This window comes from Henckelia pumila, chromosome 3 (assembly GCF_033568475.1).
Source record: "Henckelia pumila isolate YLH828 chromosome 3, ASM3356847v2, whole genome shotgun sequence".
NCBI lineage: Eukaryota > Viridiplantae > Streptophyta > Magnoliopsida > Lamiales > Gesneriaceae > Henckelia > Henckelia pumila.
Genome location: NC_133122.1, coordinates 187,806,357 through 187,828,474, shown reverse-complemented (window position 1 = coordinate 187,828,474; position 22,118 = coordinate 187,806,357). Strand labels below are relative to the sequence as shown.

Below are 22,118 nucleotides of genomic sequence, written 5' to 3'. Positions count from 1 at the left end.
ATGCGTGAAAAGTGAAAAATATTTTCTCAAGCATTTTCGATTCCGTAACCTCATGTCCACAAAATTTTAATTGCAAGATTATTCGATACATTGCCGAGTTATAATCACTGACTTTATTAAAGTCTTGGAATCTTAACGTATTCCATTCATCACGGGTGGTTGAAAGTATAACTTTTCTTATATGTTCAAATCTTTCTTTTAATCCTTTCCATAAAGCCATGAGATCTTTTTCAAAGAGATATTCACATTTTAATACTTCATCAAGATGTCGACGTAAACTATCATAGCTTTTGCTTATCTTGTGATGATGAGAGAGATTATTTTCTTTAATGGTATCATTTAAACTCAATGACTCAAGATGCATTTCTGCATCGAGAATCCATGACATATAATTTTTTTCTCGTAATGTCAAGCGCAATGAATTCGAGCTTTGCCAAATTTGAAATGGTGGTTCTAGAAAAAAAAATAACAATGCATTTTATTAGTTAAGTTCTAAATCTATTAATATGACAATATAAAATAACGGATAAACTATAAGTACAAGCATACTTAAAAATAAAAAAAAAATGTGAGGTGAATATTCTTCGATAAATACTAGACTAGTGAGTATAATAATCAAAATATTTATAAAAAATAACCTTGAATGAATCATCATCATCATCTTCTTCTTCTTCCTTTTTTAAGTAGAGAGAAAAATTGATGGATAATAATTTTTAGGGAGGAAGAGTAAATTTGGAATTATTGAATGTGTTTGAGAAATCATATTTATAGGGTAAAAACTAGTCGTTTTTATGACCGTTTATAATAGATACAAGTAAAAAATTTATGATAGTTAAAAATTTAATTTATTTATGTTATTTTATAAAATTAAACTAAAATTAAACGTATGTATTTGCATAATTTTACGATAATAATGTGATGTATATAATGTTAATCATAGTTAAATAATTATGTATATCACATCACATTATTATAATGAGGTGTCAGTGACTTCTTTTATATAATAGTGTGACATTATACAGATATAGTTAATATATAGTCATTACATAACATGATATTATATATTAAAATATATACACAATAAAAATATATAAACAGTAAAATAATATATAATATAATAATATCACGTTATTATAATGAGGTATCAGTGACTTCTTTTATATAATAACATAATATTATATATTAATATATATATATATATATATATATACAATAAAAATATATAAACAGTAAAATAATATACAATATAATCATATCACGTTATTATAATGAGGTGTCAGTGACTCCTTTTATATAATAATATGATATTATATATTAACATATATACACAATAAAAATATATAAACAGTAAAATAAATATTCTTACTTGTTGAATATTCTTAACCTTTCTTTGTGTGTTTGGAGTTTGGAAAACCTCAGAGCTTCGTGCTAATAACGTTTTGTAAAAAGTAAAATTTATGATAAAAGTAAAATTCTCAAAATCTTAAAATATATCAAATTTCACACTTTATAAAAATTTTTTCGGTCAATTGTGTCTTTTTTCACTAATGGAGAGATCTATTTATAAAACTTTATTTAAGAATAGTCCAAAAATATACATTTAATAATTTTACTATTTAATTTGATTTTTATTGCACATCTAAATCATACATACTTATTTTCAACAAATATATCTTAAAAAAAATAAAAGAAAAGAAATATAGCTCAAACTGCTTCTGCTTCCACCATCGTCGCTTCGACGCATACAATGGCGTAGGGATTCGATAAATTCAATCGTATCTGTCTTTCAAATGAACCGAAATTCTCCTCTCTGCTCGCGAATGGTAATCTAGTTTTCTTGACTGCGCATCGACACTTGGCAATTTCATGGTCAAGTTGTTTTCAGGGCTTCTTTTGGATTTAATACGACTCGGCGGATTCCCATTTAAATTTTCCAATACATTTTTTTTATTTGCATTTTAGGTTTTTTTTAATGATTTGCTTTCATTTTTCGTTGGTTCCTTATTTGTTGTTTGACCAGTGATGAATTAATCATCATTACAATGCCTTTTGCTAACAAGTCCGAGTTAATGGAGTAAATTGTGCGTTGTTTTCTACTTCTTGTTTACAATTTTCTTTTATTGGATTGCTTCTTTTCTTCGGCCTTAATAAGTGAAGTCACTGAATTCTGAGATATTCTTCTTTGAGAAATCAAGATCTTGACCATTTGAAGAAACTTGGATTAATCTATGAGTCTGCTTATATAACATCGAACCTGTGCAAACTTCGGAAGTTGTATGGAATGTCATTACCGTTTAATTGAATTTGAAAGCAGCTATTCCTTATGTTTGATCATTGCAAGTTTTAGCAGATAAATGTTTCTTGATTATGCGTTTCTTGTACCACAAAATGGGTCTTCTTCATGTTTCAGGTGTAACACCATGGTGCATAACTGCAGATAATTTGTTTGTGAAAGTTCTTGGCTGCGGGTAATGGGCGCTCCGAAGCAGAAATGGACATCAGAAGAAGAAGCGGCTCTTAAAGCTGGCATTCACAAGTATGGGGTGGGAAAATGGAGTACGATCCTTAAAGATGCTGAATTTAGCAGTGTCTTGAGATCTCGTTCCAATGTGGACCTGAAGGTAAGAAAAATGCTTCTTTTCCTGCTACATGGTGTTCCCAAGAATTCAGGAGGGGCTGGGCAGAAAATGGAGGGTGGTCTCAAGCATTTTGAGCATGAAATTTGAAATTACACATAAGATTTAATTTAATTCTTTCTTGTTGGGAGAGATTTTCTTGTCGCTGTCATTGCATCCACCGATTTTGGCAATTTAAAAAAGGTCACTATTGAGATAGAATGCTCATATTTTGAGTGAACTAACATGCCTGCCGTTATCTGATGTAGCGTGTGAAATAACAAGAACCATTATTTCCCGTGTTTATTATCTTCGTGAATAGCATCACCTATCGTTCTCTCTATTTGTACATAATTTTTCATGTCTCTGTTCACTTGTGGAGCAGGACAAATGGAGAAATTTGCATTGTATGACAAATGGATTGGGATCTAGGCATAGGACTACACATAGAAACAATCCTTCGATTCGCAAGCGTGATGAAGAAGGTGGCACTAGTCAAAGCTTGGTGATTGAGAAGGATGACAGAGAACTCTACGAAACTCCTGTCACACAATGTATGGAAAATTTCCAGGCTTCTGGTTCCAAAAAACAGATGTCAAGGCTGGATGATCTTATATTGGAGGCTGTAACAAAGTTGAAAGAACCTCGAGGATCTAGTCGACATGCAATTGCTGAGTACATAGAGGTATTACCGTCATGTGATGAATAAAAATAAGATGGCAGTAAATGGAAACGTTGCTTGAATTCTATTGGCTAAAGTTTTAGGAGAATCGAAGTTTGGGCCTCATATCACCCTTCTGAATTTTGTCAATATATTGCAATCCTAAGCACGATTATGGCTTATAAGATTCCCACCCAGTACAGTAGCCCCCCTAAATCAGATTCCTACGCTCTTCACTCTTGGCCTAACACAAGGCCTCCAAAAATCAGCATTTTGCAACATAGTTCTCTTTATTCACTATGGTTGCGGTTCAAATTCTGGTATATGTTTGTGTTATAGGAGCATCACTGGACGCCTCCAGACTTTGAAAGTACCTTGGCTGCATATTTGAAACGTTTGACTGAACATAGACGGTTGGTCAAGGTATTTCCTTAAAGCAAAGGTTTGGCCAGTTTTCTGGTTTCAAATCATAATCTGATATTGGACAGGTGAGGCGTTACTACAGAATTGCACCAAGGTCGTCAGGGAAAGACCCTAATTTGATGCGTGCAAATGGAGCAAAGAAGAATTTTTTGGATACTGGTAAAGATGGTCTTGTAATTATAACTAAAGCCCAGGTTGATGCGGAGCTGGAGAAGATGAAGACCATGACTTCTAAAGAGGCTGTTGCAGCTGCTGCACAAGCTGTTGCAGAAGCGGAAGCTGCAATTGCTGTAGCTGAGGTTGCTGTCATGGAAGCAGAGGAGGCCGAAGCTGAAGTGGAGGCAGCATACTGTGTTGCTGATGCAGCTCAGAAGGCGCTGCATTGTGGCATAATCAGTGTTTGGTAAAGTCAATACTTGAATTTGAGTACTTGAAAAGATACTTTAAATGCTATCATAAACCTAATTCATAACATGCATGACTTTGGCCCAAAGTACTGTAATCAATAACACATTTGGAGGTAGTATGTAGCACTTGCGGCTTTCTAAAATCATGTTGGTACGAGTATTAGTTCAAAGGCTGGTTGGTTGACTGTTATCAATTTCTGATTCTTGGGACTGCACTCAAAACATCCCTTTCCTAGAGTGTGACCCTAGGGTTATACCATTAGTTTAAAAAGTTTGTAAAATTTGTTTCCCTGGTCATAGCACCACTTATTTGTGACAGAATTTTTTTGAAAGGTATTTGTGAGAGAATTTTAACATTCGTGCAACATTCAGTTTGTAAGTACTACAATTGTTGGTATTTTGGTTGTGCATCTTATCCTGGAAACTATTCCTTCATTTATCTGATAGCCCTTTTTTCATTCAATGCAGAGTCAAGTGGCCACAATTACTGATTGCATTCCCAAGATGAGGCCGTGCAATTCATTCTGTTTAAGTCTTGATATCAATGTGCTAGTCTTTTGCGACCATGTTCCTACAATGTAATTAAGTAGCAGAAATGTAAATCAAAATTATATTTGTCTTGTAAATAATTTGGTTCATCAAATGCAAGGCCTACCGAGGTTGATATTAATGTGCCTTGTTACTCTTGCCACTCTTGTCGAGACTCTAATGACACTACAACCGTGATAAAACATTTGTCTCATTCATTATATGCACTAATATTTTGTTTCCGGTATGTTTGATCGGATAGAACAAGCTGTTTTTGTCTGCAGCATGATTTTGTCCATTAAAAAGAACTATACACAGCTAAGTTCTGTGCCTTTGAACTCTTTGCAATCTGAAAATTGGCAAATGCCATTTGAATTATGAATAGTGTGAAGTTCACATTATGCTAGTGATGGAAATATAAGCAGGGCGAAAAGTGGCATCCAGAGACTATCATAAATTCATAAAAATATTATCTCAGCACGCAGAAAGGGGAGCATCTCACATGTTCAAATTCTAGCTATCAACGTTGCGTTTCTTAGGAAAATAGTTACTTCATTTTTGGCATCGAAATTTCCAATATTCAGAAGATAAGCACGGTTGTAGTATAGCATGGACCTACTCGTCTCTTAGGAAAATAATTACTTTATTTTTGGCATTGAAATTTCCAATATTCAGAAGATAAACATGGTTGTAGTATAGCATGGACCTACACGTCGAGAATTATAGTCCTAGCGAGGTAAGAAGAAATGAAAACACGGGGCGAGAACATTGGATCAGATCTACATCCCCTCTCTTTTATACTTGCAAGTTGCAACCCCTTCCATGATGTTCTAAAAGAGTCAATTGTAAGAACACGCAACATGAACGGCTTACCTAATCACACGATGCGATTCACAAACACTAAAATGACCAAGAAAAACAGACCATATTCATCATATTGTTCAAGTGAATGAAAGCATATCCCAATGTGGGAACATGAGAGGTCGAAAATTCTCATGGCAATGGAACAGTTTCATGATCCAAATCATCAAAGCCGTAAATGCATCATGGAGTCATGACAGTCTCAAGAGGGAAGAAAAAAAAATCAAGATTCAATATTTAACCACCAAAGAAACTGAAAATGTATTTCACCAGCTCTCTCTTTTATCACAAGTGCAAAATTCATTTGCTTTATGAAACAGAATCCATCTCCATTCTACACTAGCAGAACAACAAAATCAACACCTTTATGCCTTTACGGCAAATGGTATCGATTCACTTCATTCCAACACCACAGTGGCACCAACTTCTTTGAGTTTCTCCACAATCTTCTCAGCCTCCTCTTTGGAAACCCCCTTCTTAACAACCACCGGGGACTTCTCCACCAAATCCTTAGCCTCTTTAAGGCCCAAATCAGTAAACCCTCTTATCTCCTTAATCACCTTAAGCTTCGCCGCGGGGTCGAATTTCTCCAATTTCACATCGAATGCTGTTTTCTCTTTAGCGGCATCAGTGGCGGCTGACGATCCACCAGCGGCCGCCGAAGGAGACTGCAATCCGGATGCGGATGGAGCCGGGCCGTATCGATTGAAGCCCATTTTGTGGCGTAAGAGGATGACGTAATCATGACGCTCGATCTTGTCGAGACCCAAGAGCTCGTCGGCGATGCGTTCGAGCTTCTGGGTCCGTGATTCTGCGGCGGCGCTGAGTGTCCGAAAGATGAGTGTTCGGGCAATGGGCTTGGAAGGTATTTTGGAAACGATGGAGGACATAATGTGAAGAGTCTTTTAGATTTGCATCTGAAAAAAAATTGGAGAAAAGGTTGGCTGGTTAAGGATTTAGGGTTTTAAGGAAGAAGAAGAAGATTTTGGTTGGATCAATTGAATTCACAATTAACAAATCAACAAATTTCCAATTTGTATTTCGCAGTTTATTGGAATAATTACTCGATACGTCTCTATAATTTTTTTACTTTTCCAAATATATACTAATATTTATTCTTTTTCAATTATGTCCATCTTTTAACAAAATGTTTCCTTAATATATCCTTTAAACTAAAAAAATTCATATACTACCATTTTATTAAAAAATACTTAATACTTACCAATGGCTCAAACAAAATGGTATCAGAGCCTAGACAATTTTATTCAGACTTTATATTATTCGTTAAATCATATTTTTTTTTATTGAGGAAGAGATTTTCAACCATGGATTCAAACGAGAGTTTGAATTTGTAAGACCCGAAAATATGAAGTTATTAATTACGGAATTTGAGATTTAAATTTTGAATATGGGAAAATATTAATTGAAGAATTTATGAAAATTAGAGATTTAATTTTCGAGTTGAAAATATTTAATTTGAGAATTTACGGATTTTGAGATTTAAATTTCGAAAATTCTTAAATTAAAAGATTAAATATTTGAATGGATTATTTATGGGATTTATGATTTAAATTCCGAGTATTGGGAATTCAAGAGGTTTTAATTAGAAGGTGAAATTTGAGCAGAGACCGAATCGCAATTATCGAAGTTTCAGGAGTAAGGCTCGAGATTATTTAATTTTAATTCGAGAATATTTAATTTGAGAATTTTTAGGGTTTACAATTAAATTCTAATATTCTTAAATTATTTAGGATTGAAATTGAATTAAAAGGTTGGCTGAGATCTGATTTGCAATTACTGAAGAGTTCAGAGACTAAACTGCAATTTGGCTAATATATATCTAAATTCCCACTTGTTCTTCACCATTCTCACGTGAATATGCAGCCAAGGAAAGGGAGGAGAACCAGCAACCATCCCACGCCATTTTCCTCTTTTCCAAACCTTCGATTTTTCTTCATTCGTTCGTCAGAATTCAGATTTGAACATATATTCGTAATCACCTCTCCGAGAGCTACGTTTTGGCGTAAGTTTTCTAAAGTTCTATCATGTTTGAATTTTGGTGAAAATGATGAAATTCAATTATTATTGTTTCAATATGTTCTTGAGCTAGCATGTGTTGTATATTCAAAGACGGATCGGAAAAAGAACGACGTACGAAATTGTTATGATTTTTCTTATGAATTTCGAAAATCCTCCACTTCCGATATTGCTGAATTTTTTGGGTTTCATGTTGATATGGTTGTGATATGTGGTGTATTAGATTGTGGGATCGATTTAGATATAGTTTGGATTGAACTGAAGATTGTATGAATTGACAGCTGATATTCCTTGATTTTAAACACTTCATTTCAGATTATAGTTGAGGTTATCGAATTCGAATCGACGAGTTCGAGTTTAAAGTGTTTGAAGTTGAATCAAGAATTGATTGAGTCTTGATCTGTAGATTGAAATTGATATGAAAATTCCAGCATGGTTCAAAACTCATGACATCTGATATGGTTATGATTTGATGATATGTTGCTGGTTTATGATGTTTATGAAGTTGTGTTGAATGATAGAGTTGTTAGATTGAGTTCGGTTACTGATTTTGTATCGTTACGCCATTAAGTTAAGAATTGGTTAGTATTGGATTCTATTTGATTGAGCTAAGATATATGTGAGTTCATTACTGATAATTAGAGATTATAATCACTTCTTTTCAGATTGGTAATGAAGTTTGATGACTCGAGAATTCAGCTTTGAACCGAGAAAGATTTGATCAAAGTTTGAAATTGTTTCTACCTTGAAGATTGAGTAAGAAACTTGAGCAGATTAGATTGATGTTCTTTGATGTAGATGTTTCAGATTTGAAGCGTCTATGATTCAACAAAACGAAAGGTATAAGATGACATCGAGAGTCAGAGATTCGATACTCGAGAATGATGATTCTTGAGTTGTCCCGCAAATCACATACTTGTTTATTGTTTGTTGTTTTAGAACTTGATGTTGTTGATCCATTTCAGGTAGTGGATCTTTGATTTTTATATGATATGATAAATGAATTGATTCTAATGCCAAGGTCTGATACGACCTTATTTTTGAGTCGGATGCGACTACGATAGATGGATATTCATGTCAAGATCGGATACGAATCTTGATGGCAGAGATCTGATATGAATCAATTCTTGATATATGAGTTATATTACTCTATTCTTGAGTCGATATGTTTAGATTTGAGATGATGTTATTTTAACGCATGTATATATCTTTTATACTGAGAATCATATTCTCACCGGATGTTTCCGGCTGTTGTCTTGTTTTATATGTGTGCATGGCAACAGGTGGGGCAAAAGCTGACTAGAACTGATATGGGTAGCTTGAGAGAGAGTCTTAGCACGTGGTGACTCGGGTTGTGTTAGCAAGATAGCATGTGGTATAGACTTTATCGAACATGTTTAGAATACAAGAGATGTTGTATATGTTTTGACTTGTCAAGTACTCGTTTATACTTGAGATGTCCTATATTCTACATGACTAGATTGATGTATGAATACATGTGTTTGCTGAGCAATGTAATGAGATTTGATATGCATGTTTATAGCTTGATTTGATTCAGTTTTGTAAGCTGCTGAAATTCTGATATTTAGCAGGGCACGAACCCTGTGCTTGCCTCCGTGCATGGGTCCGTGTACCTTCGCAATTTTTGTTGTTGGTATTTTGGCTGTGCACGGAGTCCGTGTATATTTTAAAAAACAATTATTGTCTTGACTTGATTATATTTGATTAATTTTGTTTAATCATTAATTGACCTTAAGATGAGATTAGCAACCCGAGTTCCCCACAGAACCAGAAGGATTTCATTTATATGAAATCTCATAAACAAGTGAATCTATTTTAAATAGATTCTTTACAAAAGAACTTAAAAAGACTTGGGTCTTTTATACGCTCTGAAAAGATTAAGAAATATGATTTTTAATTCTCAATTTCTAGAGATTACACCAGATTCCTCTAAACTCTCTGGAGATTTTAGAGAAATTCAAAAGACGGTACAATATTACAGCAATCATTTGTATGAAATACCTCGGAAGATTGAAGAAATTTTTAAGAAACAAGAAGAAATTCTTGGAACTCTAAAGGATCTTCAAACAAAAATCATAAATTTAGAACACACCTCTAGTTCTAGAAAAGGTAGTACAGGAGGAAGGTTACCACTCTTGTTTGGTACCGAACCTTTGTTACATCAGAAAGGTAAAACCAAAATGGTACAAAAACCTTTAACTGATGAAGAAATGATGATTAATCTCATAAAAGCAATATCATAGAAAAAAAAACTATCTGATGACTACTTTAGAGAGATTAAATCTCGAGGATCTACAAGATCTTGCAGATTCATTTGAGAATTTTAAAGTAGTAGATCTGAAAATGAATTTTCCTGAGGGTGAACAACCTATAGGGAATCCTCCAAGATATGTGGTTAAAACAGAAGAACCACATAGTGAGTTTCACGTTGGAGAAAATTCACATCCAGCAGGAACTAGGTCAAGAAGGAGTAAGATACCACTACATCAAAATCCTTATGGAAAAACTGTTTTAGATCCGATACATCCTTATGGGGCTATGTTAAACCTTTATGATCTAGACTTCAAAAACAGATAAGATCTCATAGATGATTGGACGTCAGCTATGAGAATAGCATTAGGTACTTTAGATCTCAATAAAGAAGGATTTATCAAGCTTCTGGAAATGAGTCTAATGGGATCTGTTAAGATAGCTTGGAAAATGACTATGCCAAAGACTAAAGAATCAGCCTTGGCAGGAGAATCTCTAAGAGAAATCGGAGAAAGAATGAACACCCTATTTAAGGTACAATTTATAGGAGTGGATTATTTCAATAATCAAGATACAGAGAAGAAAAGAAGATATACTCAAGTTTTGTATGGTCTCGAGTTGCACGATATATGTTTAGTTGATGAATACATTATGTTATTCACTAAATACAGATGAAATTTGGGAGTCAAAGAAAATATAGCTATTCAGCTATTTTTTGCAAAAATGTCAAGTCCCTGGAGAGAAATACTGATAAAAGAATACGTTCCAGGTAATCCAGATACATTGGCAAGAAGAGCCTCTTTTCTTAAAGAAAAATTGGCAGAATGGTGTCATATGAAAGCATTACAAAAGAACTACAAAAAGATAAGGGGTATTAATAAGCATACTCCTCTATGTTGTAGAGAAAATAATCTCCCTACGGTTATTGGGAATAAATCACGGGGAGTTAAGAGGAAGAAATCCAGAAATAATCCCTACAATAAAAGAATGAGAAGTTCTTGTAAACCAAGAAAATTTTGGTCCAAACAAAAGGCCAGATCTTATAGATCAGAAAAAAGAAGTGGACCTACAAGAACATCCCCAGCAACAAGCTCGTCGCAAAGCAGGGGAAGAACACCATCCAGAAGAACTTTTAGAAGAACTCATACAAGAGCAAGTGAAAGTTTCAAGGATTGCAACTGTTGGACATGTGGAGCAAGAGGACATATATCTATAAATTGCCCAGAAAACGAGAAAAGAGGAGTTAAACTCTTTGAAGCAACACCAGATATGGATGATGCTATCTTCTTTCAAGATCTAGTCCAAGTATATCAGTTTGAGGATATCGCCTCAGATGAAAGCATATACGAAGAAGAGATACTGTTTAGTCAAGAAGGAACTGATAATGAATCAAAATCAGAATCAGACTAAAGAAGAAGTGTTTCGACACGAAACACATGAGAGGTTGGCTGGGTTTTTTAGTCAAACCACTATATCTCATTATATGGTCCAAAGGATTATGAGAGAAAATCCAACATTATAGAAGTACTAAGGATTTTCGGCAGGATAAGTAGAAAGAGTCTTAGGAAACCTAGGGCTTAGAAAAAGAAGATATCATTTGATCTACAAAGTATCCAGAAGGGAAAGGGCAATCCCTATGGAGTTGACGAGTAATCAAATAGAGATGCAGTTAATTTCTTTTGAAGAAATAAGGTAGGAATTGCAAAACATGAAAAGTGAAGTAACAAGGACGATGTCTTGGATTCATATTGAAGCAATCCAAATAATGATCAAAGCAACTTTTAAAGAAGGAATAGATTCACCCATAGATATCGTAGTATACGATAAAAAATGGGAAATATTCAAGATGATATTTTGGGTACTATCTCAGGAAATCTATGTACAGGAAAAATTCTAGGATTTATTTATCCGAGAATAGCCTACAATTTACCTGACAGAGACTTTAGTCGATCCTTGACGTTGCATCAAAACTTCAAGCAAAAAATATTAATGAAGGAAGGTAATAGACCATATTCTATTACATATCTAATTTCATATGATCTTTCTAATACTAACCATTATGAATTATTTAATAGAAATGAGTTTATTAAAATCCCAGAGATCTTTGGGAAATTTGCTCAAGCAATATACCCGAAAAGAATCGAGTTTCCTTTAATTCAGGAAAGAAACATTCAAATTCAAGATAAATCGGTTCTATACAGAGAACTTAAAATAGAACCCTAAAGGTTATCTTTCCAAGGTAACCGAATGACAAGTCGAAGGTGGGAAAAATATCGTATTCAGGAAATTTCACCAGAAGAAAAAGAGTTTTCTATAATAGGAAAACTTAGATCTTCAGAAGGATGGAAAGAAGTCAAAATAGTATTCGAAATTACAATTCATATGAACCAATTTCCTTGTAATTCGATTTACTATTTAGAATAGTAGGTATAAGGAACTTACCAAGGATTAATAAAGTTGGTGAATTGAAAGTTCAAATTTTAGAAATCCCGGGAAAAGAAACAGATCAAATAATTGTTGGCTTAGAATTCCTGGAAGGTCATAAACCATGGAAACGCCTTGAAAGAGGAATAGAGTTTATGGCAAAAGAAATAACTTGGAAAATTCAATAAGATTTCTACGAGATGGAAAACCAAGAGAAATGGATAAGGGATAACCCCTTAATTAGATTCGAAAACTCTGTTCACAAACAAAGAAAGAGGCACCTCTTGAAGTTGTTGGAGAACGCGGCGATTAGATCAATCAGAATTGATACCCGGTGCAGCGGAAGTTTAAAAATTTTATATGGAACGATTCCATAATGGGTATCAAAACTTAACGATTAAATTGTGTGTGTAAAAATTAAATAATAATTATAAATTTTTACCTCCATTCTCGAATCGAGATTATGGACACCAACAGATTGCTCTACTCTTGTTGTATATCCCTGGAACTGATGGACGAACTGTTCTTCAATCAGGTCCACGAACGGATAATTAATCCCTCTGATAGATTGCACTAGAAAATCTATCAGAAGTTTCTACGAAGAGAATTAACGAATTTGATCCGTTAAACCAGACTGTAATTCAAAATTCACAGACTGGATTTTCCGAGCAGAGGGGAGGGGGGCGGCCACTGTCAGAGAAAAATACTAGGTTTTTCAAAAATTTGTGACCTGTTGTGTGTAATTTCTGTACTGCAATAACTTATTTATAATGTAGGCCGCTAACAGCTTAGGGCCCATTAGTCATAAGTTCAAGCCCGACAAGCAAAGCCCGCATGTTCAAAAATTAATATAAAATTCATCATGACTCCGATTGATAAACCGATTTCACCAATGTGTACAGAAACCATTTCTGCACCTTTTAAAGTCAAAATAAATTTTTTTGAATCCGAATTCAGTGGTTTCCAAAAATGCCCATCCCTATGTCATTTTAGAAAATCTTACTCCTCTACTCTTAAATAAGAAGTCCAACTTCTTTGTTCATTAAATTTAACTCTTTAAATTTAACTATCTCAACGGGGATTAAAAATCCATTACTCTGTGTGACCCTCAATGGTTCAGGGATACAGCTAGCCGTGGGCTCACAACTCCTTGTGACTCGGAACAACAATTTCCGACTTGCCCATCGAATCATGGTAAGAGCGCCTAGCAACATCGCCCCATGATTCCCTAGGTATCACTGATAGTGCCTGCAAGAACCAATAGATTTTGGTTAGCGTACAGTACGGTCCCTTCATCCATATATCCCGATTGAATCAACAACCATTGGTATATCGAGAGTCGTTCGAGATTCGATAACTATGCAATACATCTTGAAGATCAAATAGTGACATCGCATGTGTTACTAAGAAACCATTTCTTAAAACACATCATGTACTCTGGCCAGAGATTCGTCACACTAATATCTCCTCAGATCGCATAGGATATCCACACTCGCAAGTATGTGGTGAATCCTTGACAACAAAGCATCGACTCCTATATGTGTTGTAACTGTACCCAATCCCGACACCTGATGACCCCAATAGAGTCGGTAAACGAGTCAAAGCACAGTACTAGCATATAGAGTCTCAATGATGTTTCAAGTAATAAGGACTAATGGTGTACAACCAAAACCGCGGACTTTATCCACTCGATAAGTGATAACCACTTGGAAAGTCCGGATAGGGTAGTTCGATCATTCATCGTATGAATATCCATTTGCATGCTTCGAACATCTCTATGTTCCTTACCAATGAAACGTGGTACTCTGCATCGCAAATGCTAGTCTCAAACTCGAGCGATCCTTATCCTTATTATCGGACGGCTCAATCGACTAGGAACATTTTAGAATACACAGTGACTATAAGATGTGTTTCATGATAGACATCTCCATGTTCTACCACATCTTACATACACTATAGTATATTCAAGGTCTTTATCAAAACAACAATAGTATATCACAATATAACAATATGAAGAAAAATAAAGTCATTGCCATTAATAAAAGTGTAAATTATATTAAACAAAAGATTGTTTATACAAAGAGTCATCAAAGCCCTTAGCCACAAGTTGGCTCACCGGGCACCTACTCTTTCAATCTCCCACTTGCCCTAAAGTCAACTAGTCATACTACGTAGACCCATTGCTTCGCGATGTTTGTAAAATAATGGTCCTGGCAAGGGCTTAGTTAGTGGATCAGCGATATTGTCTGCAGAGGCCACTCTTTCGACAGTGATGTCTCCTCTTTCCACAATCTCCCGGATGATGTGGTATTTCCTCAGTACGTGTTTGGATCTTTGATGAGACCTTGGTTCCTTTGCCTGAGCAACGGTACCCGTGTTGTCACAGTACACCGGGACTGGACCAAAAACTTCTGGAATGACGCCCAACTCTTGGACGAAATTTCTCATCCAAACGGCCTCTTTAGCAGCAGCTGACGCTGCAATGTATTCTGCCTCAGTGGTGGAATCCGCTGTGGTGTCCTTCTTGGAACTCTTCCAAGAGACAGCACCGCCATTGAGCATGAACACAAATTCAGAGGTTGACTTCGAGTCATCCACGTCACTTTGGAAGCTAGAGTCGGTATAGCCTTCCAATTTTAGTTCTCTTCCTCCATATACCATGAACATATTCTTAGTCCTTCGTAAGTACTTAAGAATGTCCTTCACGGCTTTCCAATGCATTTGACCGGGATTAGCTTGATATCTGCTCGTGACACTCAGAGCAAATGCTACATCCGGTCTGGTAGATATCATCCCATACATGATACTACCTATGGCTGACGCATATGGTACATGTGTCATTTTCTCTATCTCTTCCTCAGTCTTGGGACACATAGACTTGGATAGAGAAACTCCATGACACATGGGTAGATGTCCTCTCTTGGACCCATCCATTGAAAACCGTTTCAATATGGTGTCGATGTAGGTTGATTGAGTGAGTCCTATCATTCTCTTAGATCTATCTCTATAGATCTGTATCCCTAGAATATAGGATGCCTCACCCAAATCCTTCATCGAGAATCTACCTGATAACCATATCTTTGTTGACTGCAACATCCCTACGTCATTCCCAATGAGTAGGATGTCATCAACATAAAGTACTAAGAATGTCACAGCATCCTTAACTACTTTCTTGTACACGCATGGTTCCTCCGGGTTCTTGATGAAACCAAAATCCTTTATTGTTTCATCAAATTTCTGGTTCCAACTTCTTGATGCTTGTTTTAGACCATAAATTGATCTCTGAAGCTTGCATACCTTATGCTCGCTTCCCATGGATGTGTACCCCTCAGGCTGCTTCATATAGATTTCTTCCTTAATGTCTCCATTAAGAAAAGCAGTCTTCACATCCATTTGCCATATCTCATAGTCATACCAAGCAGCTATGGCAATAAGGATTCTTATGGACTTGAACATTGCAACTGGTGAAAAGGTTTCATCATAGTCAACTCCTTGTCTTTGAGTATAACCTTTCGCCACCAATCGCGCCTTGTAGGTCAATACCTTACCATCAGGCCCAAGCTTTCTCTTGTAGATCCATTTACACCCTATTGGAACAATTCCATCGGGAGGATCTACTAAAGACCAAACTTGGTTTGTATGCATCGAATCTATTTCCGACTGCATAGCTTTAAGCCATAAATTTGAATCCGCATCAGAAATTGCTTCCTTGAAGTTTCTTGGATCACATCCAACATCGGGTTCATCTTGATCCCCTTCAACAAGAAGACCATATCGAATAGGAGGTCTAGAAGTTCTCTCGGATCTTCTAAGTATAGGCGTGTCTATCAATGGTTCCTGAGGTGTAGGATCATTATTTTGTATTTCGGGTTCTTCTCGAATTTCTTCGAGTTCCATCATCTCGCCTTTCTTATCCGATAAGAACTCCTTCTCCAAGAAGGTGGCATTCCTCGAAACAAACACCTTTGTTTCAGCAGGATGATAGAAATAATATCCGATTGAATTCTTCGGATACCCTACAAAATAACATAAGGTGGATCGACTATCCAACTTATCTCCCACTGTCTGCTTCACGTAAGCAGGACATACCCAAATCCTCAAGTACGAATACTTAGGAGCTTTGCCATTCCATAACTCGTATGGTGTTTTGTCCACTGCTTTAGTGTGGACGTTGTTCAACAACAATACCGCCGTTTCAAGCGCATAGCCCCAAAACGAAGGTGGAAGCTCAGTGAAGCTCATCATGGATCGAACCATGTCCAACAAAGTTCGATTACGACGCTCCGATACACCATTCAGCTGTGGTGTCATAGGAGGAGTCCACTGAGAGAGAATCCCATTCTCTTTCAGATAGTCCAAAAACTCGGTACTTAAGTATTCTCCACCTCGATCCGATCGAAGTGCTTTAATACTTTTACCTAGCTTGTTTTCTACTTCAGCCTTGAATTCTTTGAACTTTTCAAATGCTTCAGACTTATATTTCATTAAATATAAATACCCATACCTAGAATAATCATCAGTAAAGGTAATGAAGTAGGTGTGGCCATATTGAGTACCAACTCTAAATGGACCACAAACATCTGTATGGATCAAATCCAACAGATTTTGACTACGCTCAGGTTTCCCCTTAAAAGGAGATTTAGTCATTTTTCCTTTCAGGCAGGATTCACACGTAGGTAGAGAGTTAATATCAGACATATCAAACATGCCCTCTCCCACTAGCTTGTTCATCCTCCTTGAGGAAATATGACCTAGCCTAGCATGCCAAAGGTTTGCCGGGTTTTGGCTATCGATTTTCCTTTTGTTTGTTGTTGCCGGTTTATCAACATAATTTATTGGAACGTCTTTTAGTTTTAATTTATATAGATCATTTTCAAGTTGTCCATTTCCAATCAAACATTCATTCTTGTAAATATTGCAAATCCCATTCACAAAATTGCAAGAATAACCATCTCTATCAAGCATAGAAACAGAAATAATGTTTTTAATCAAATCCGAAACAAATAAAACATCTCTCAAAAGTAGCTTAAAACCGTTCTGCAAAATTAAATAAATATCTCCCACAGCTTTAGCTTCAACTCTGGAACCATTTCCGAGCCTCAGCTGGGTCTCACCCATTCTAAGCCTGCGACTTCTTGTCATCACCTGCAAATCATTGCAAATGTGAGATCCACATCTGGTATCCAATACCCAAGAAGTAGTATTAAGTGAAACATTTATTTCAATATAGAACATACCCTTCGCAGTTCGCAACTGCTCTAGATATTCCTTGCAGTTACGCTTCCAATGACCGGGCTTCTTGCAGTAATGGCAAACATCCTTGGACTTTTCCATGTTTGAAGCCTTTGTCTTGTACTTCTTCTCGGGTTCGATTTTCTTGGGTGGGGCAGAACGTTTCTTACCCTTTGTATTTGGCCCCTTCTTAGCAGAAGAAGAGGAGCCCACCAAGAAAGCCGGTTTATCCTTCTTTAAAGTGTATTCATATGTCACAAGCATATTGACCATCTCTTTAAGGGAGGCCTCTATCTTGTTCATATTGAAATTCACCACAAATCCGTCAAACGAAGAAGGAAGAGATAGAAGTAGTAAGTCCACGTTGAGTTCATGCTCCAACACCAAATCAAGCGTTACCAACTTCTGTATGAGCCAAATCACTCGTACCCCATGATCACGGACCGAAGTTCCTTCACGTATGCGACACGTCATTAGCTCCTTTACAGTAGAGAACCTTTCAGCCCTCGATTGAGCCCCAAAAAGTTCCTTGAGTTGTACGTGAATGTCAGCAGCATTCACGGTGTCCTCAAATCGCCTCTGAAGTTCATCAGACATCGAGGCTTGCATATAGCATTTGGCCTTGATATCATGGTCCCACCATGTATCAAGTTTGGCTAACTCTTCTGGACTTATGTCAGCTGGTGCTTCCTTCGGAGGAGATTTTTCTAACACGTAGAGCATCTTCTCCAAAGTCAAGACAATCTTCAACTTACGGAACCATTCCGTATAGTTTGCGCCAGTCAGTTTATTTTGTTCGAGGATCGAGAAAAGTGGATTACGCGAATTCATCTTTATGAAATACTGAAAAGAAACAGACAAATATCAGTGATTGTTTAAGTAATTTACTAAGACATAAAATAGGCAAAATTTATTTTAAGAATCTCACTCCCACTATTTTAACGATTTCACTACCCTCTAGTGAAAACGGGAAACTGTTTTCCTTAGTGAGAACATGGAGTCCAATTGACAAACTATGGTCCCGAATAATATTAGCCAACCATAATTTTCAAAAGGTAGAGCCCAATTGCTTCCAAAGCACCCTCCACGTTTTTACCTCATGTCCAATAAGGGCCCAATAATATGATGCCGTTTATTGTGACATGTCAAGATGACCCATCAATATTAAGTTGTGATGGACGGTCGCCATGTGGATCCCCCAATAATATGAGCCGATCCCATGGGAGTTCCACCCAACTTACAACATGTGTCGATCCAATGTACAGCTTTCCGACGAACGGGCCCCCCCAATAATATGAGCCGGACCGTATCCGCGGGTAGCATCTCATACATTGATCGTTGATGGAAGGTAGGAACATTTAAACAAATTTAAATTTCCTTTATTTATCTTGATATCAATTTTAAATCATATTTAAAATGAGGGATTTTAATTTTGAAAATTTGTCTCATCATTTTTAAAATTTTTGTATGCTTGTCGGATTCACACAATTTTGTCTAAAACATGCATACAACAATAATATCACATATTATATAGGATGATCGATTCCATTTCTAATCGACCCGTGGTTGCCAATCACGAGTCTTAGTCCAATCCTAGGTAATATGCAGTATGCAATGCAATCCTATTACATTGAGTTTCCAATTTATATTTCTTCTGTCTTTATTGTCTGCTGGGCCCACCTCCGTCTTCAAATCTTCATCTCCCACTAAATCTAATGTATTTACAATAAATAACAATGACAATTAGGGGATACATTTTTAAGGGATGGGAACGGGCCATAAACCAAACCCACTTTTATTACATATGACAATTCATATTGGGCCATAAACCAGGCCCATTAATAAATCCAACAACAATAAAAACAAATGTAAATTCCTAACATACACCTACAAAATTGGTCATGGCAATCAATCATCCTTATCCAATAACATTTAATTCAAAATTAATTTATTGGATAACATGCAATGGCAATTTAAATTTAAAAGGATAAAATCATATTTCATATATAAAATCTTATTTTACATACAAAATCATATTTTATATTTTTATCAAATAAAATCATATTTTATCTATAAAATCCAATTTTATACATAAAATCATATTTTACTCAATATATCCATAAGATCATATCTCATCATCAATTGTACCAAAAATAATTAATTTCAAAATTCAATTTAACGGATAAAATATTTAAATTTTCAAAAAATTCAAATTTATCCAAAAATCAATTTTAAAATTTTCGGACTCGAACAATTCGATCCGACGCCTCGTGGACCAATCAAAAACAATTTTCGATCGGACCAAAAATAGAATTTTAACATATTAAAATTTAATTTTAAAATTAAAAAATTAATTTTTCCGCGGGCCGCCCGGGACACTCCCAGGCTGCCCGCGCCCCAAAGGGCTCGGGCCGGGCAGCGACGAGCGCTGCCCCCCCGGGCAGCGATCCAATCGCTGCCCGGGTTTTGCCCGAAAAATTTTTTTATTTTTAAAATATTTATTTTGTTTCAAAAACCGAGGCTTAAAAATTTTTGTACAATCGATTAATTTAATCGCTTGATCTGAGCAACCTGGCTCTGATACCACTGTTGGAGAACGCGGCGATCAGATCAATCAGAATTGATACCCGGTGCAGCAGAAGTTTAAAAATTTTATATGGAACGATTCCATAATGGGTATCAAAACTTAACGATTAAATTGTGTGTGTAAAAATTAAATAACAATTATAAATTTTTACCTCCAATCTCGAATCGAGATTATGGACACCAACAGATTGCTCTGCTCTTGTTGTATATCCCTGGAACTGATGGACGAACTGTTCTTCAATCAGGTCCACGAACGGATAATTAATCCCTCTGATAGATTGCACTAGAAAATCTATCAGAAGTTTCTACGAAGAGAATTAACGAATTTGATCCGTTAAACCAGACTGTAATTCAAAATTCACAGACTGGATTTTTCGAGCAGAGGGGAGGGGGGCGCGGCCACTGTCAGAGAAAAATACTAGGTTTTTCGAAAATTTGTGACCTGTTGTGTGTAATTTCTGTACTGCAATAACTTATTTATAATGTAGGCCGCTAACAGCTTAGGGCCCATTAGTCATAAGTTCAAGCCCGACAAGCAAAGCCCGCATGTTCAGAAATTAATATAAAATTCATCATGACTCCGATTGATAAACCGATTTCACCAATGTGTACAGAAACCATTTCTGCACCTTTTAAAGTCAAAATAAATTTTTCTGAATTCGAATTCAGTGGTTTCCAAAAATGCCCATCCCTATGTCATTTTAGGAAATCTTACTCCTCTACTCTTAAATAAGAAGTCCAACTTCTTTGTTCATTAAATTTAACTCTTTAAATTTAACTATCTCAACGGGGATTAAAAATCCATTACTCTGTGTGATCCTCAATGGTTCAGGGATACAGCTAGCCGTGGGCTCACAACTCCTTGTGACTCGGAACAACAATTTCCGACTTGCCCATCGAATCATGGTAAGAGCGCCTAGCAACATCGCCCTATGATTCCCTAGGTATCACTGATAGTGCCTGCAAGAACTAATAGATTTTGGTTAGCGTACAGTACGGTCCCTTCATCCATATATCCCGATCGAATCAACAACCATTGGTATATCGAGAGTCGTTCGAGATTCGATAACTATGCAATACATCTTGAAGATCAAATAGTGACATCGCATGTGTTACTAAGAAACCATTTCTTAAAACACATCATGTACTCTGGCCAGAGATTCGTCACACTAATATCTCCTCAGATCGCATAGGATATCCACACTTGCAAGTATGTGGTGAATCCTTGACAACAAAGCATCGACTCCTATATGTGTTGTAACTGTACCCAATCCCGACACCTGATGACCCCAATAGAGTCGGTAAACGAGTCAAAGCACAGTACTAGCATATAGAGTCTCAATGATGTTTCAAGTAATAAGGACTAATGGTGTACAACCAAAACCGCGGACTTTATCCACTCGATAAGTGATAACCACTTGGAAAGTCCGGATAGGGTAGTTCGATCATTCATCGTATGAATATCCATTTGCATGCTTCGAACATCTCTATGTTCCTTACCAATGAAACGTGGTACTCTGCATCGCAAATGCTAGTCTCAAACTCGAGCGATCCTTATCCTTATTATCGGACGGCTCAATCGACTAGGAACAGTTTAGAATACACAGTGACTATAAGATGTGTTTCATGATAGACATCTCCATGTTCTACCACATCTTACATACACTATAGTATATTCAAGGTCTTTATCAAAACAACAATAGTATATCACAATATAACAATATGAAGAAAGATAAAGTCATTGCCATTACTAAAAGTGTAAATTATATTAAACAAAAGATTGTTTATACAAAGAGTCATCAAAGACCTTAGCCACAAGTTGGCTCACCGGGCACCTACTCTTTCATAAGTTAGTAAATCATGAACATGATTTAATAAGACCCATTGAAGAAGTAGAAAAGAATAACCATACTCTACCTACTGAGACCTTAGAAACACTAAGGCTAAATAGTCTTAAACGAATTACGGATTTACAAAGAAGTTTACTGAAAATGACAGGACCATTCAGTGATTCATTCAAGTAACATGACAACAAGCCCTTTCTCCATATACATTCCAATTGAGATGTTGTAC

The 22,118-nt window shown here is 36.1% G+C and overlaps 2 protein-coding genes across 3 annotated transcripts; one reads left to right on the top strand and one right to left on the bottom strand.

Moving 5' to 3' along the window:
• The first annotated feature begins 1,697 nt into the window (after nucleotides 1–1,697).
• Nucleotides 1,698–4,857, top strand: LOC140891980 (single myb histone 5). 2 transcript variants are annotated; one of them, XM_073300699.1, is made up of 6 exons: nucleotides 1,698–1,823; nucleotides 2,411–2,621; nucleotides 3,001–3,300; nucleotides 3,616–3,699; nucleotides 3,765–4,102; nucleotides 4,575–4,857. In XM_073300699.1, coding segments are annotated over exons 2-6 (873 nt in total). In that variant the 5' UTR covers nucleotides 1,698–1,823; nucleotides 2,411–2,471; the 3' UTR covers nucleotides 4,576–4,857. The 2 variants fall into 2 exon arrangements, with proteins under 2 accessions (XP_073156800.1, XP_073156801.1); XM_073300700.1 differs by having other exon boundaries at nucleotides 1,699–1,823; nucleotides 2,438–2,621.
• An 852-nt stretch (nucleotides 4,858–5,709) lies between these two features.
• LOC140892597 (uncharacterized) lies at nucleotides 5,710–6,518 on the bottom strand. The gene has a single exon (XM_073301540.1). The coding sequence runs from the start codon at nucleotides 6,383–6,385 to the stop codon at nucleotides 5,894–5,896; it is 492 nt and encodes a 163-aa protein (XP_073157641.1). The 5' UTR covers nucleotides 6,386–6,518; the 3' UTR covers nucleotides 5,710–5,893.
• Between the last annotated feature and the right edge of the window lie 15,600 nt (nucleotides 6,519–22,118).